Source organism: Ips typographus, linkage group LG12 (assembly GCF_016097725.1).
Source record: "Ips typographus isolate SLU linkage group LG12, UJ_Ityp_2.0, whole genome shotgun sequence".
In the NCBI taxonomy this organism is placed as follows: domain Eukaryota; kingdom Metazoa; phylum Arthropoda; class Insecta; order Coleoptera; family Curculionidae; genus Ips; species Ips typographus.
Genome location: NC_138433.1, coordinates 8,320 through 26,546, shown reverse-complemented (window position 1 = coordinate 26,546; position 18,227 = coordinate 8,320). Strand labels below are relative to the sequence as shown.

At 38.1% G+C, this 18,227-nt stretch overlaps 1 protein-coding gene across 1 annotated transcript; it reads right to left on the bottom strand.

Annotated features, from left to right (window-relative positions):
* Positions 1-782: 782 nt before the first annotated feature.
* LOC145736671 (protein stoned-B-like) lies at positions 783-17,449 on the bottom strand. Its single transcript, XM_081991101.1, is given in 19 exon segments — positions 783-3,730; positions 3,794-4,004; positions 4,063-4,214; positions 4,272-4,438; positions 6,477-6,591; positions 6,655-6,880; positions 6,938-7,177; positions 7,662-7,866; positions 7,922-8,178; positions 8,241-8,395; positions 9,255-10,632; positions 10,634-11,530; positions 12,452-12,600; positions 12,893-13,328; positions 13,384-13,530; positions 15,150-15,291; positions 15,351-15,468; positions 15,528-15,660; positions 17,291-17,449. Coding segments are annotated over 18 exon segments (5,238 nt in total). The 5' UTR covers positions 15,632-15,660; positions 17,291-17,449; the 3' UTR covers positions 783-3,591.
* Between the last annotated feature and the right edge of the window lie 778 nt (positions 17,450-18,227).

Below are 18,227 nucleotides of genomic sequence, written 5' to 3'. Positions count from 1 at the left end.
TTCCTGGACTTAATTGAAGAGACAAATAAAAATAACTAACACATCGTCGCAGCCACTTTTTCTCTACAAGATGGCGGATTCAAATTTGGAATCCGACGTTTCGATTTTCCGCAACCATCATCAGCTTTGTTTTTTTCATATGGGCGGAGCTGTAGTGTATGTGTATTGAAAGTGAAGTGAAAAAGGCGGACTGAAAGTACGAGTGTGAAATTATACAGGAGCCATCTTGGATTTTTGCATTTTTAGATTCAGCTTATTTTTCTGGTTAAGATGCTGTATATCACATGTTAAGATTCGGACGTGATGAGTGTCAATAATTTGTTTATCAAAACAACGTCATGTACCGTGTTATTTACAAGGCCCTCTTCGCACAAGAAAGTATTTTTCGTATTTCCTCCAAACTGCTAAAATAATTTGCTAATTTGCTAAATTTTTGTGCACTTATCCAGAAAATCGTCCATAGCTCGCTTATTTGAAACACTCGGTATAAAACCAGCGTTTAACAAAAGAAAGCTAATGAACGGAACTATCACGTGACGTTGAGCGGGCGCGGCTAAGTTGCCCCGTTTAGCCTCTAGAGGGCGTCAAAGTTGACTCGTTTTTTGCAGTTTTTGCTCAATATCTCAGGAACGTTCCAGGTTAGAGGTCTGAAACTTTTACCACAAAATGCACCTCGATGGGATGCAACTTTTACCTTCTATACACCATGCACCATGCAAATATTTCCTTCAAGAGTGCAGGTATCACATAACCAAAATTAGTTAATAAATAAAATAATCTAATAAAGCAATACCATTCCATATATTTCTTTACAAGTTAAATACATAATTACAATAGTTATTTAGTTTTTAACGACACAATCTATATAAGTATATAGTATATTTTTCACTAACAATTTTAAGATTTTTTACTTGATTTATATAAGCACGGTAATTCAAATTCGACCCTCACCATTGGGATCTCAGAAACCTAAGAGATACGAAAAAGTTTAAATTGAGACACAGTTGCGCAATATTTGATGGGTTAAAAATCCAATATGGCGCCCTTAAGAAAAAAGAAAATTGATGATGACTGCCAAAAAAACGAAACGTCGTGTGGCAAATTTGAATCCATCATCGAATAGCTGGGAAAAAGTGGCAATGAAAAGATGCTTTTAGTTTTCGGATATCTCTTCAAATAAGGTTAGAAATAAATAAAAACAAAAAATCAAATTTTCAGTTTTTTTCGGATATCTTCGAAAGTAGTCGGAAAATCGAAATTTTTAAAACTGCATTTGGTTAAGGTTTACATTGCGCAACTTTAAACTTTTTCGTATCACTTATAATTTGTGAGATCCCAATGGTGAGGGTTGAATTTGAATTGTCCTGTATATTGTTCTTAAACTATTATACTTTCATTGGTTTATTATATTAAATTCTTAAAATTAATGACTAGACTTGACCCCGTGAAAAACCGCAAGGTTTTTCGGAATAATGGAGAAATTAACAATAATAGTGTAAAAGAATGATTTTACTAAACACTAGTTAACACACATTAAGTATTAATAAACGCCAACAAGATGATGATATGTTCTAACAAGATTATCGCATTACATATCATGTTATACATTATATTTATGTATAGGTATATCGGTTAAAGTAGGAAAAATACGCCAAATTTAATTTATTATTATGTGGAAACAGTGTTGCCAAGTCAAAATATTTAACGGCGGTAGAATAATCAGTCAAAAAACGGTAGACAACGGTAGAGATTAAAACAAATTTAGCTAGGCAGTCACGTGATCATTGTCAAAAATCATAAATCTCAAAACCACACTTTATATCGAATACTGCAGGAAAACGTTTCTAAATCTTGATTTTTGCAATTTTAGAGCATGGTTTGACAGTTTTGACGTTAGTGACAGTTGTCACGTAATTCTAGAACACTATTTAGTTAGACTATGAAGTGACAATTGTCAAAACAACTGTTAAATCTCAGAAAATCGTCTTGTTTCGAACCCTGTGTTAAAATGTAATTTTTGAAAATTCTAGTCAAATTTTGACAATTCTGACAATAGTGACAGACATCACGTGGTTTTAGAGAATAATTTTAAGTAAAAAATGACTGTTTTAAGCGCATTTTTAGAATCCTTATTAAATTTCCTATTCAATAAACTAAAAAAGTATGTGAAAAGTATCACAACCAACATAATGGCAATAACGTAATTAAAAACGGTAGATTATATACGGAAAAAAACAGGAGAACGGTAGAAGAACTACAAAAACGGTAGCTACAACACCGTTTTAACGGTAGAGCTGGCAATATTGTGTGGAAACAATATGATTAAGCATACAATGTTATATCTATCATTTTTCACGAGCTACGCTAAATACCTATATGGTTAATATATGCTATAACATACACACCATTCTTACTATACATTCAGGAAAATAATGGGCCTATTGTCAGATCATCAAGTGTACAATACACAGGGTGTAGCCTTGCTCTTTCAGAAACTATAGTTGATTGGAGGCAAAGTTGCGCATTTTATTGCTAAATAATTTGGTAAAAAAAAATTCAAACATTTTTTCATTACTTCCGGAGATATCCGACCAAAACCGAAAAAGTCAAATTTCTATTTAATTTTTTTTTGCCACTTTATTGGTGATTATTTTGGAAAATCAATGGCACCTTCTGGACTGGCACTTTTTGATGTTCTTCAAGAAAATAATTTTAGTTTTCAGCTCCGACTTCAATTTTTCAAATACTGACCTAAAATTTTTATTTCGTTTTTTAGAAGAATTTTTCGGTTTTGGTCGGATATCTCCGGAAGTAATGAGGATTAGCAATAAAATGCGCAACTTTGCCACCATTTTACTAAAGCTCTATCAACTATACTTTCTGATATAGCAATTTGGCTAATGCATCGAATTTGTAACACGTCCTGTATACTATATGTCCAAACAAAAATCATTTTTTTGGTCCTACATAATAGTTCGAAGGCGTAGAAGGGCCACAAACATTTTTGTTCTTAAATTCCGACTTCGAACTCAGAATTTACATTGTCACATTGCAAAAGCAAACCAAATTAAACAACATTTTTCAGTTTGGCAACATTGCAAACACTCTTTGATCTTAATTAGTCGGACTTGTCAGTTTGGACAGATTGGAAACAGTCTTCGAAGCAAAATTGTAGAATTTGTCAGTTTGACAACATTGCAAGGACACTTTTGAACCAAATTACCAACGTTTGTCAGTCAGGCAACATTGCAAACAGTCTTCGATCTAAATTAAGAGAGTGTGTTAATTTGGCAACATTGCAAAAGCAAACACACTTCAAAGAAATTAGTCGGACTTGTCAGTTTGGACAGATTTTGGAAACACTCTCCGAACCAAAATAGTAGAATTTGTCAGTTTGACAACATTGCAACGAGTTCGAAGTCGGAATTTAGTTAATTTCTTGAGTTTGAAGTAAAAATTTAAGAAAAATAACGTCTGTGGCCCTTCTACGCCTTCGTAGTCAATAGTGATTGACATGACAAGATCTTAAAATGAAAAGCTTCTGTCAGTTGTCAGTTTTGGCGTAAATGTTAATGTGCATGTGCGGCTAAATTAGTCGCTGTCTGAACTCGATTCCTCGACCACTGGAGCCGGTTTAGTTTCAATCGGTGGAGGCGCTGCCGGCTTTGCCGTGTAGGTGGCGCTGGCGTAAGCGTTCGGTGATTCACCTTCCGTGTGCTCAATGCCCACCCTTGTTGCATCAATCATCCAAATAACAACCGAATAACACACACACACACACACCAAATATTACCTGTATTCATGCCTGGCCAAGTACCGGACATATTTTTCGGGTGGCTCGTCCGAATCGGAGTTTTGTAAACTGACACTTCTTGCTGTTGTGTGACTGACTTGGGTTGCGGGCATCGTAAATTCGACATGGCAATATTCAGCCAGTTTTTCCGGCATCTGGTCGTAACTGGTCAACGCTATTTTGCACACCATATTGTGAGTGGTGTAAGCCCCTAAATTGTCGTCGAATTAAAATATTAAAAAATCAATAAAACGCGCTAATAGTAGAACCTTGTCCTTCTTTAGGCAGTCTGGGACACCTCCACACTATTGCTCTATGTTGATGTTCGTACTTAGCCTGGCCCGAGGTGACCTCAATCAAACTTTCCTGCAAATTGTCCATCGTACCCAGAATCCTCTCAATTCCTTTGATTTTTCCAGTCCTACACACAATAACAATCAAGGAAATTCAAACTGCTAAACTATAAACACGCAATAACCTTCTATGGGCCGACTTGACCGAACCATATCGGAAATGCTTCTCCACTCTAAACATATAAATCCAACATTCTGGTATCGGGAATCTAATCATAACGTCCTCGCAAGGTATTTGACCCAATTTTCTCGAAGCAAATCCGGGTACTAACACGTCAGCTCTTAACTCAATCTAATTGCAGAAGAAAAACCAAATATAAATGTTGGGCTAGTCACATCAGTGACGTAGGTAAACAGTAATGGTATGGATCCTGACGTCACAGTAAAGTCTCAGACTCGTAGTGATGGGTAAATTACACTGGCCGACACAATTTTTGTAACACCAGTCAGACCATTAATTTCACAATGCTTATGCCTTTCTAGTAATAGAAAAAAATCCCATAAAGTCCTAGAACGTCCACTTTTTTCAATAGCTTCATTAAACCTTTTGATGTTGGCCAGTAATAGCCGTGTTTGAGTTGAAACCCCGCATGAAGGAGCAGAGCAAATATGACGAACCCCCATTTGCACAGTCATACTTTAAGCCAAGATTAAGTTAAGGGTGGTTCACACTGTGACAATACAGGTGAAAAAATGACAGCCTGAATCAAACTTAACTTAGACGCGGCTTAAAATACGACGGTAGGCGTGTTCGGCAGAGTCGGCACAACGCGTTCATCTAGAATTACAAAGTCGTAACTGCCAAAATGAAACTGTAAAAAAGAATTGCTTTTTTGGGATTAACACAACGGATATTACTTATTTACCAAGAGGAAATATTCGTAAATTCATATGTAGTTACTGTTTTTTTTTTAATTATTTTTAGTATTATATACAAAAGAGCGTTCTTCCAAAAGGAGTTTATATGCATATACGACTTTGTAATTCTAGATGAACAAACGGTAGAAAAGATAAAAAAAAAGATAGGTAGAAAAAGAGTTTTTCCCTTGTATTGGTATCTATTAATCTAAAATCACTGATGGTCGGCCGGAGAGGAGTGCATTTCAACCTGGATCTCAAAATGTTAAGTATGAGCCTCTTGTAGATCCAAAAAATGTTCTTTTGCCTCCTCTTCATATAAAACTCGGACTGATAAAAAACTTTGTGAAGGCTATGAATAAAGATGGTAAAGGATTTAAGTACCTGAGACAAGTGTTTCCTCAGTTAAGTGACGCCTAATTAAAAGAAGGTATTTTTATTGGACCGCAAACTAGAAAACTGATGGGAGATGTTCATTTCACGGAAAATCTCACCTTAGAAGAATTGAGAGCGTGGAACTCATTTGTAAGAGTGGTGAAGGGATTTTTAGGTAACAATAAGGATCAAAATTATGAACAAATAGTTGAGGAACTTTTGGAATCTTACAATTTGCTTGGTTGTCTTTAAAAATTCACTTTCTTCATTCCCGTCTATCATTTTTTCCGGAGAATTTGGGCGCTGTTAGCGACGAGCAAGGTGAAAGGTTCCATCAGGACATCAGGACAATGGAAACAAGGTACCAAGGACGATGAGATGAAGCCATGATGGGTGACTATTGCTGGTTTTTGAAGAGAGAAGACGTCACCCCACACAAAAGAAAAAAATAGAACTATTTGGTGTGTTTCAAATAACTTTTTTGAATATTTGTATTGTTATTAGATTTCAACTTATTATTAAGTAGATACAGTCGCTATAGAGATTTAAATTACTTGTAAAATATATTTTGTGATAAATAACATATGCATTATAATACCGTTCTACGCTTGTGGTTTGTTTAACGTAACAAGAAAACCTTACGTGCTACAAGTTTTTTTTTTGCTGTTTTCAATTCATATTGGTCCATTTTACCATTCTATGCTATTCAGCTTTTTGTTACAAAAAAAAATATTTTTTTTGTCGACCAGTGTTATTAATACAGGGGGTGCATGAAAAGTGTAGTGATTCAGATTTATGACTGACTCAAATTAAGCAAATTTCAATTAGACCCATAAATTTACTGGTAAATTTACGTCCATCACTACAATACGCCAAATATGATTGGTTTGATTGACCGACTTGATGGTGACGTACAAATCGTCAATATTGCGCTTATGGGATTACGCAATCCTTTACTGTTTACCAAGTTCCACCAGCAGGACGTTGCCGTATTTCCGCTATTTTAAGTGTGTTTTAGAAAATGGAATCATCGGGAAACAACGTCTTGGCATACACTTCATAACGTCACTGCCACTTCGGAGTAAATATTTACTTACTCTGGTTCCTGTAACGCAAATTTGCGCTTTCAACTGCAACGGTAACTCTCTATTTTTCGGTGGTCTAATTCTAAAACGCATTAATTCTATATAACAAGCATCCGGCGGTTTAAATCTGAAATTTTTTAATTAATTAGATTATTAATTCAGAATCTGGTTTTAGATTAGTTATTTATACTTAATAATGTGTGTATTTTCGTACTCGTCCTGTTGGATACAAGAGTGAAATTCGACATTTTCTAGACGAATCCACTCCTCCGTTACCACTGGAATAATGTCGTGCCTCCCTACCACCTCTTTACCCTGCCTTCTCATATCATTGATGCCCAATTCGATATCGGGCATTCCTGTCAAGAACCCTAAGAAAAATAGCCTGACCCTGGCGATTTGTTTCTCGACGTGACCTGTTTTAATGGAAATGATCGCATAAACAATCACTTAAACCATCAGTCAACTCAAACCTTCAGCGTTCTGCTCCACGTACAACTCGTCCACCACAGTCACCTGCACCTCCTCCATTTTGTAATGAAGAGACCGGTCTCGGTGAGCTTGCAGCCTAAATAACGCCTCTTCGATACAGGAAGAAAACTGCTTCAAATCTTCGTAGTTTAACGAACCGAGTTTCATAAGTTGGCTAACTTGGGGCGCGTGTTCTACCGGTAGTCCCAGTTTTTTCAGGTCGCTACCAAACTCTTTGACACCTGTCAATTCATTCATACAACGCGATTAGAGATGGACAATATTCAGACATATATTTTTAAAGAAAATGGCAAAGCAATCATTCACGCAGCGGACTATTTAGAAATGATAAAATGCCAAGAAGACGTGTTTCTTAGAGCAACCGCAATGTCAATAGTCTTTACAGCTCTATGGAGCCAAATTTGACAGTACTGACGTTATTTTGACAAGCACCTTCTAGGTTTTCTAGTATAGTGGGCGATGAACCCGGCAAACCCAAATCATAGACACCCTTGACAATGACGGTGAGTTCTGTCGATAATGGTGGATGACAACTAAAGAATGTGTGTCTATTTCTTTCTGTTTCGTACAAATGAAAAAGGACAGAACTATACTATGATTAGATCATCTAATCAGCATATTCAACTGCCTGAATTGTTGCAGTCATACTATTCATGTAATTTGTGTAATCTACATGAAATTTGATAACTAATTTTGAATTTCTACCTTGATAATCTCCTTGAATAGCATAAGCGGCAAACTGACTGAGTTTATTGGTAATTCGTTCAGCTTTTTTGACTTGACCAGGACGGACTCCGGGCCGTTCTTTATAAAAAATATACTGCAACTTGACCGTGAATATTTTTCCAAACTGATCATATTGTTGAGCTCCAATGTCCGACACTGAATAACAAGGTTGTAAAGGCAATTCCTGAAATATACGTTTTTACAGCAAAGAGCTAGAAAAAATTGTCAAGAAAACCAACCTGGAATGGGTCTTTATCACTCTGCTGATTGTACAGCTGTAACAAAACGCAATCCTGCTGGTAGGACAGTTTAACGTGGATTTTCTTCCAGAACCTTTGTCCGGTAATTTTCTTTTTGTTCGGCTGCCTCAAGTGCATTTCCCAGCCTTCACCGTTGTAATGCACCCTGGGAAAATCTTCCAGCGGTTGACTGGTGTCTTCGTCAAAGAGTGGCGTGGATGGGGACTCTTGCGAATCACTGCGTTTCATTTCACCTCCTGTGTGTGGTGATTGGTTCATTATATTTTAAGTAAAACAAAAAATACTTTTTAAGTATTACCAATAAAAGACACCTGGGGGATAACCTCGCTAACTTCATTTTGTTGATCGAAAGGGTTGAAGCGTGGTGAAGTGTCTGTAAAGGCAACTTGAGCCTGAACTGGTGGAGGCGCCAAAACTGGTGTAATCTCCGAAAAGGCATTATCAATTTTCGGTCTGCAAAAGTGCAAAATAACACCAAAATAATTTCTAATCAGACTATTAGGTTAAGTAAGAGACACTCGACTGATATCGGCTTTGATCGTCAAATAGCAGGAGTTTCATTGGTTGGTCAATCAGGTTGTTAAAGAACGTTGCCATATTTCAGACCGCATCAAATATTTGTTTTAAAACATTAGTTTAAAAGTTAATAAGAATTGATATCTTCCAATGATTAAGAGGCGAACTTGAAACGCTGACTCAAAAGAAGTAAATAATGATTATAAGAAATTAGTTGATTATATTTGATCGTGAAAATTGAATGCAATTTTTATTTTAAAATGAAATAAGATAAGGGACAACCGGCAACATGTTTCCCACCAAAGGCAAATCGAATGCGTGCGACAAAGACAAAAAAAAAATCAAGTAGGCCATATTTTAGGCGCGCTGTTGCCAAACGCCCAGTATCCAATACTGGTTATTCCTAATTTATTTCCATTCATCTGTATTCGGTCAGCGAAAGTAGGTCTAAACAAGCATTTTGAGGTTAGATTGTAATCTTATTGACAGTTGAAGTTTGTCACATAAGGGAGGTGTAAGTAAACGAAAAACAATTATTATTATTATTCAAGTTTTAAAACAAAATGTCCTCTGACCATTTTTAAAATAAATATCTACAGAATGAAAGTCGGACATTAAACAGTGAAGACATTATAAGAAATAATAATTCCCCTCCTTATAAAATGCGCTTGGTATCTTAATTACTATTTAACGACCTTTAATTTTCAATTATAATCTACAGGGTGTTCCATTTTTGTTGCTACTCTTTAAAACCATAAACGTGGACTAAGTGAAAACTAATAATTGGACAACTTACTTGATAACAACAGAAAAGTCCTTCTTCTCTTCGTCAGAGTCCTGACTTTCCAACCGTTTGTTAGGTGGCGCCCTCATCGCCAGGAACTCGTCAAAACCTTCGTCGTTTCCAAAACCGCTCTCGTTTTCACTGGTTGTAGTACAATCGTTGCCCCACACGTTCCCCTGTTCCGGACCGTTACCGAAAGCGTCAAACGGCCCATTGTTACTCTCCTCGTCCCTAACCGACTCGAATTTTTCCGCAAAAGCATCGAAATCGTCCTGCCGACCCTCGGGGGGCACAGGAAAATCAAAAGCCTCGTTCACTGTTACCGGAACTGGTGTCGGAGCAGGTGCTGGGGTGGTGAAAATGTCCATTTTATCCATATCCCTGGATTCGGGGAGTTGCTCGGGTTTTGGGGATTCTTCAGGACCGGCGAAGGGATTGAAAGTTACGCTGGACACTGAACCTTTGCTCTGACTATCGCTGGTGTCCATTTGGGCGTCCCCAGGTTCCGGACTCAAGTCTTTAACAGTTTGGTTGTTGGGCTCGAACACGTCTTCCACTAGATTTTCTGTTATAATCGGGGTTTTACTTGGAGATGGATCGCAGAGCAAGTCTGGTTGGACTTTTTCCACCGTTATCGGAGCGTTATAAAGATTTAGAATGTCCGCTTTAGTGGCCAATTTAGTTTGAGGCGGTACGGAAACGTCAAACATATCCATAATGTCCGGTGCTGGTTGTTTTGGTGATGGAGGACGCATTACCTTGGGTGGAGGTGGTTTTTGAGGTGGAGCTGGTCGTGGTGGTCTGATTGGTGGACACGGTCGGGCTGGTGGAAGTGAAGGATTTTGGTTGACGTCATTGTTTAGCGTGACCAAGTCCTCGGGATTAGTTTTCTCTTCCCCTACGTCCAGAAGGTCACCACCTGGAGTAGGGCTTGGTGACTGTAGATCTCGCATTGAAATTGGACTTGGTGATCTAGTGGGAGGGATTTTGTCTAGTAAATGGGTGCTGGTGGCGTCCATTGCTCCCATTACCGACATGAGCAAATCTTGAGTCTCTTTACTTTGGGTTGGGCGTGGTGGCGGTGGTGGTCTAGATGGAACCGTCGTAAATTTCAAGTCCAAGTCGGTCGGTTTCATGAAATTCTGCACAGACAAAGATGTGTCCATAAAAACGTTAGAATTGGCTGCTGGAACTTCTGCTTCCGCAGGTTCCAGATCCATGGGGTCGAAAGCGAAAGGATTGGAAGCAGCCACAGCCTTTTGCGATAAAAACGGATTCTCGTCCGTTTCGGCTGCATCATCTTCCATAAGGAAGGGGTTGGAGTTGTTTGATGAAATGGCTGGCTCGTCAAAGCCATCATCCTCTTGGAAAAGGAAGGGATTAGCCGCCATTTTAAATCAATTCAGACTCCAACACTTTAAGTTCAGCACGTCCTGGTTGAATGTTGCTGGCAAAACTGGTGTCAAACGGGTCGGAATTCTCAAGTTCTGGCGATAAAGGTTTCTCTATGATAGTATCACCGGTGTGCACTAGCAAATCTTCTTGCTGTTCCAAAGTTACTGTTTCTATTAATTCATTTTCTAACAGTTTCAATTCTGCTTTTCCCGGTAGTATATTTTTAGCTATGGAAGTGTCGAAAGGATCAGCGTACAATAATAATTCACCTGTCACTTCTTCAGCAGCGGGCGTTAGCACTTTAGCTGTTATATCATTGCTGATTGACAGCAAATCCACTGGTTGAGCTTTGGTTTCAATTATTCGTGCGACCGGATCGTCTTGTCGTCTAGTCTCAATTTGGTTTAATTCGTTTTCGATTAGTTTCAATTCGGTCTTGCCAGGAGCTAAAGCTGGAACAAACGAAGTGTCAAACGGATCCACGGCCGGAACCGAGTTTTTTCTCACGTAAAACGGTGTTAACGGTTTAGCAGCCTTAGATTTGTCGTCTTTTACCGCTGGTGCTACCGAAAATGACACACTTTTGGACTGTCCAATGTTGAGAACGTCCGGTCGTGACAATGTACGCGTTCTCGTCGGTTCTAAGGCGCGGGGATTAAAGTCATCTGAAATCGTCTCAATCCCCTTAATGTCGCTTAAAAGTTCCTTTTCCAAGCACTTGAGCTCCGCCTGACCCGGAGCTGTTACCACCTCAACAATGGAAGTGTCAAATGGGTCACAGTAGGAAATTTCGAGTTCTTCCGTTGGCAATATTGGCTTGTCCGATAAATTGGATAAGTCACTAGTGCTACCGCCCAGTAAATCTCGATGAACTGGCTTAATGAGTGTTAATCCTGAAATTAATACCTACTGCATTATTTGTGCATTTCTAATACTCCTAAACCAAATTTAGTTTGGTTTTAAATCTAACAGAATGGCTGAAAAAAATTACAGTCTGAAGTACGGTTAACTTAAACTTAGCTTCAATACAACAGTGCAATAACCTTTCAGTACTTTTCAGATTGTTTTAACTGTGACAATTAGTAGTGTGGCACAGAAAAACCAAACTTGCCACAACAAGGAAAACGTTAGAGAAGGTGCAGAGACTTGCATGTCTTTGCATAACGGGAGCAATGAGATCGACCCCCACGGCTACCTTACACCGCTCCACATTATGGTGAGAAGAACTGCTTGGGGAGCACATCTCAGGTTGGATATGGTTCTGGAGTGCCTAGGAAAGCTCAATGATCTAGGAAGGAACAACAAGGTAACCCTCCTCTGGGTTCCGGGGGCAAGTCGGAGTAGAGGGTAACGAACAAACAGATACCAACAAGCGCACGTACCAGGCCAAAGATCTCCTCGACAATTTTAACCGAGCAAGATCGAAGACACTGAAGGCATTAACGGGTCATTGTCGACTCAGGGAACACCTGACTGTTATGCTGTACGCCACAGAAGAAAATTTAAACACACTGGGATTACCCCAGCTGGCTGTGGAAGAAATACCACATCGAACATACCCACTCAAGATCATGAAATTCCTAAAGGAACTAAATCTTGAGGAAGGAAGGAAACCTTGAAATAGCAGAAGAAGATGGGGTACAATAGATCTAATCAGGTCGCAGTACATTTTGTGAGTGATATGAGGGTGTCAGATTATGAACCCCAGATCAACTTCTGGTCTAGCAGGTTTAAGTTTCCTAATCCCAAAAGAAAACAGCAACTTGATCTAGATTTATAATGTTTTCTATGAACTAAATACAACATTGGCTTACCTGGCACTCTATCTTCTAATTTAGATACTTCAGGAGTGTTTTTCAGGATTTCCTTCTCTATTAGTCGTAATTCGGCTTTGCCCGGTAATATATTTTGTGCAAAGGTCGTGTCAAATGGATCACGGTCATCTACTTCAACGTTTTCGTCCCTTAAAAAATACAAATTTACATTTTTTTTTTAATCTAAATAGCTATTTATGTAACCAGTTACGAAAAGTTCGATTTTGTGTAACGAATGAATGTTTACAACAATTTGAATGAGTTACACAATAAGACATTTTCGAAACGTGTTGCATAAATAATTTTTTCTAATTTTGACCAAAAAGCTGTGAAAACCATCTATTAAAGTGATTTAACACAAATATTCACTTTCATAGCACCTTGTAACTATGTCACTGCACTGTGTCACTTTATATGCCAAAATTAGAAAAATAAACTTACTCGCTAGCAAAAGGTTTCCAGTCCTGAATACCATCGACGGAAACTGGAAGTAGGGCCGGTACCGTAGGGTTTGCTGGCTTAGACAAGCTCTCAGCCGCTAAAGCTTCAAACTCCTTGTCTTCCTCAAATTGTTCTGAATTTTGTAATAGTGGTGGTGGTGGTATATAAAGTGTTTTGTTCAAATCGATAGGTTCGTCCGGTAAAGGGATTTCGTCGTCATCTAAAAGTGTTTTAACCGGTTCTGATGTGGTTGCGCTAAACGCCGGTTCTGTCCCACTGTCGAAACTTCCTAATAAGAGATCTTGTTGCTTCAGTATTTGTCTTCGTGAAGATGGGGGCTTGGTTGCGCAAGTTGGCAGTTGTACTCGTCCTGTCAAAACTTCAACCGCCGCTCCCAAAGGAACAAGCTTTTTTCCTTTTCTTTCTACCGCAGGACCTTTACGACAAGAGTTAACAAAATACACAACACACATAAGTGGCCTAGACAATACCTAAGATTGCTCTTTCCGCTATGGAGGTATCAAAAGGATCGTCTTCCGGCTGATCGATCGGCGAATCTGGTATGTAGGCTAGCTTTACTGCTCCAGTTGTAATCGCATCAATGTAGGCGGTATTAAAAACATCGTCATCTTCATCTTCTGCAGTACAATAAAGTCAAGTTCGCCACGTTTTTGGAATTACTCTACCCATGGAATTTTCATATTTTCCGGTTATTAGTGTGGACTGAGACATCCCTATTATTTTGACGGCTGACAGAAATTTCAGATTTTTTGCCACCCGGCAAAAAGGGAATAATTAGATGAGGTTGACGTAAAATAGTATATTATTCAACGAGCTTTTTATGATAGCCATTAATCCCTAAGGGGGATGTTTACGTCACGAGCCGCAGGCGAGGGACGCAAATCTCCCGTGGGATTAATGGCCATAAAAAACGAGGATAATACTATACTTTGTCCACGACCACTGTCCATTACCACTAATGCCAAGTGCAGGCAAATTAGAAGTTGATACTCTTTTATGTAGATAATAAATAATATAGGTAATCTCTCAAATCCGCCATAACAACTGAAATGTCAAACTCGATACGATTAGGATCGCGTTTAGAATGGCCGTCGGTGTACAAGTCGTGACAGAATTTGGGAAAAAATGGATCACGTGAACAATTTATTTACATAACTATATGGTGGCATGTGACAAAGGCCACGGTGCGCACCAGCCCTATTTCTGAACGCACCCCCAGCGTTGCCGCCTACGACCAAGGATATTAAACAGTACAGGATTGCTCGATCGGCCGATTTTGTTTCCCGGCGGCGAATGAATTCTGACGTCACAGTGGGCCTTCGGGTGCACAATACGCTAAATATTCGCCCGAGATGCTATGTACGAGATCATGTTCGTGAATGATCGACTGCAATCGCGCATCGCGCAAAACAATCGCGCAAACGCGAGAGACCCATGGTGACGTAAAAATCGTCACCGGCCCGAGCCGATACCGGCAAGATTGCGCTTATGGGATTAAGCACTCCTGTACTGTTTACCGTCCTTGGCCTACGACCACAAGGGCACTGACGTTGTCAATGTCAACTTAAAAAACCACAGAACTAAGGACGGTCATACACCAAAAATATTTCAAATATAAATTATGGAATTTAGCTAATGATTTGGCAAACTCCTGTACTGTGTTATTGCGGTGTATTTGTTAAGAAAATGGTATTCTGAATTAGCAGTAATTGCAAAGACATAAGTGGATGTCTACATGCAAGAAATACCGCATATCCCATGTTTTATGCTTGGTGTGCAACCACCTTTAGGTCGAGAGGGAATAATGATCATTATTCCTCTTCATTAATCCCTCTGACGCTATATGACCTTCATTTAACTTCTGTCAACACGCTGAATATTGGCACATTATTGGTTGGTCGTGGACAAACATATATTATAAAGTTGGCATTTCATTAGTGGGCACAGCCCACTAGAATCAAACATAAACTGCGCATGCGCGTTTTGTCTGTCATTTCTTGAAACTACGTGAAATTTCCTTTAAAATGAGGTGCAAGTCAATATTTTGACAGAAAATTCAAAATGACGTCATAATTCTCAAATTTAGCTCCATGAAACTGTAAACACAATTTACATTTTGCCTCTAAGAAAGACATCTAATTGGCATTTTATACTTTCGGGTGACTGGTGAGTGAGTTTTGACATTTATGACAAGGAAAATTCCATGGATATGGCAGACTATAATCAAGTTATAAACCTTGTTCAGATTCAGAGTCGGAAACTGGAACAATTCCTAGCTCTTTAGTTTCCGGTTCAGCTCGCTGTCCTTGTTGCTCTCGTTCGACTCGTTTCGCCTCGGTCTCGCTAGGGGGCGGGATACGTTGAAAAAACGATGTGCTCTGAATCGACAAATAACGGTTTTTGATTTGATCTAACTGATGAAAAAACCTTTGATTACCTTGATTCGATCTAAATCGTCTTGAGTTTTCTTGAGTATATTATCAACACCAGAGGTAAGAGACAAAAAGTTTTTCCACTCTTCGTTTTTCGCTGATCCCTCTCCAGCGGCGTGTTCTCTACGTTAAATCATATTACTTATATGAACCACGTGTGTGTATGATAGCTTGAAACAAACCTGCGATAAGCTTCAAGCTCTTCCGGTTTGAACAATTCCTCTTCCTTGTGTTTGGACTTTTTGCCTTTCTTTTTCTTTTTTAAACCTTTGGCCAGCTTGTGCATTATCTAATCGACTGCCAAGATTGAGTCCTCTGAAACAAAATGGGTGATTGATACACTGTTCCGTCGAACGTCAAATGGCGGCCCGGTACGCCATTTTGTCTGTCATTTCTAGAAACTACGTGAAATTCCCTTTAAAATGAGGTGCAAGGCAATATTTTGACAGAAAATTCAAAATGGCGGCCTAGAACTCCATTTTGTCTGTCATTTCTAGAAACTACTTGAAATTTTCTTTAAAATGAGGTCCAAGTCAATATTTTGACAGGAAATTCAAAATGGCGGCCTGTGACGCCATTTTGTCTATAATTTCTAGAAACTACGTGAAATTTTCTTTAAAATGAGATGCAAGTCAATATAATTATTTATGATATTTTGACGTATCTTGTCAAGTAAGGGAGTAATAAGGTAAAAGCAACGAGTGCTATTTTTACAAAAAGTGCAATTTTTAATTTTGCTCCAGGAGGGTTCCAATGCGAATCAAAGGGCATATTAATACCGAAGGTCCTTAAATTAGGTAAATTAAGTACAAAAAAAGCACTTTAAGTTAAATAACTTGCACGTTATTTACAAATAATTGGATTAAGTTATGGGTGCGACAATCCCACCATATGAGCATAATTTAGATCAAAAGTAGTTTGCCTTTCGATAACAGATGGCATTGAGATCGATTTTGTGTTTCACTTTTTTAACATAGAACCCTTGCAGTGAATACAATTTTGACAATTAGTTAATAACTTATTAAAATCGGAAACATTTATTATAAACTATACAGGGTGTCCCACGACGAAAGACATGGATTGATATTGGAAAAAGTATAAATAGGAGAGTTTTGAAAATTTGGCAAGGTGCTGAAATATTTTCAAGATGGTTGCACTTCCGTTTATACCGAAAGTCGATCACAACTTTCTTATTTTAAATAGAACACCCTATATATTATTACATATTTGGATTCCTCACCAAATTCTGACCAACTTTTGTGTAGAATGCCCTATATATGCCTATCTCTAGCCGTTTTCGAAATATTTGATGTTTTTCCAAAAAAAAGTGACAGTTGCACAACATATTTTTGTACACTGTCTGTGTTGCAATGAAACTTTGGGTTATTGTAAATAAAGGATCGTTTTATTAAACTGAGGGTGCGTAATGACTCATTTGTATACAGGGTCGTCAAAAAAAATATCATAAACTTGCCACTAAAAAAAATTAAAAATTTCTTTCGTCGCGGGACACCCTGTATAGTCGATGGAATTTTTCGTAATCAACTCATACTATAGGTACCTATAGTACGTACAAAAATAAACAGCACAACTATGATAAAACAACAACTTACTCTCTCTCTCTCTCTCTCTCTGTAACTAGCTGGATATATGGTAAATTTTTAGAAGGGCTGATGTTACATAAGGACGCGCAGCGTTGCCGGCTTTAGGAGGGCACATTATCGACGCCCGACGTTGTCGGTTATTATTGATTTTTTACTTTCCCGGTGCCCAAAGCATTGTGTACATTATGTTATTTTTGTAGGGGGTGCTTAAATCAACTACTGTATTAGAAAATTTGTTTTTATTATTAATTTTTTTAATAAATTTTTCTGCTACCTACATCATGCAAATGGGTCGCTAGTAAAATATTGTGTCGTAACGTTAAAATAAGAAAAGTACTTACACGTTTAGTCTCATACTCGTGTACCGCTACACCAAAATTGGTTAACAAAACTGCATTAACACGAGTTCAGTTAAAATTGTTGAAAAAGCGATTTTCACTCGAAGGAGCGAGTTTAAATGACGAGTCCCGTCCGATTCAATCTCACCACTGTGGATGGAGCGTATTGATTTTGCGCAAGGGTATGGATTTTAGCCGACTTTACTGGAAAAATCCGTAGAATCGAAGAAGAACGGTAGTAGATACGAAACGAAACGATACCAGTTTGAGTACCTACAGCTAAATAAAAATCACTAGTTTTAGGAAAAAAAAATAGTTTTTTAATGGTTTTTTTCCGGAAAACTGAAAATATTTAAAATAGCGAAAATCTGGCAATGTCGGATAAATCACGTGACATAAACACTTCGTCAAGTGTAGCGTTACGTGAATGGCTAGTTTCTCAACATCAGTCAAGTTTGAAGCCTTCTAGAAAACAAAAGTCTGAAAATTCAATTTTTGTCAAAAGTGCAATTTTGGCAAATTTTTATTTTGCTCCATAAGGGTTCTAATGCACAGCAAAGGATATATTTATACCAAAGGACCTCAAATTAAGGGAAATAACCACTTTGAACCTTTCAGAAATTCGAAAAATGCCATTTTTTGTCAATATTTTCAATTTTTTTTTTTGTTCCATAAGGGTTCCAATGCACAGCAAAGGGCATATTTATACAAAAGAACATTAAATTAGGTGAAATAAGCACAAAAAAAGCACTTTAAAATTTTTCACTTTTCAAAAAAATTGAAAGAATGGGGGGGTATTAGAGAGGTTTTTTAGGTACTTTTTGAAATTCAATATCTCGGTAACGGGAGGAGCTACAGAGGCCATTTTTAACCCATTTTGTAGTATTTTTTATGCTTTTTCGAATGGCGTTGGAACGAATTTCCTGCGAATTTAAATAAA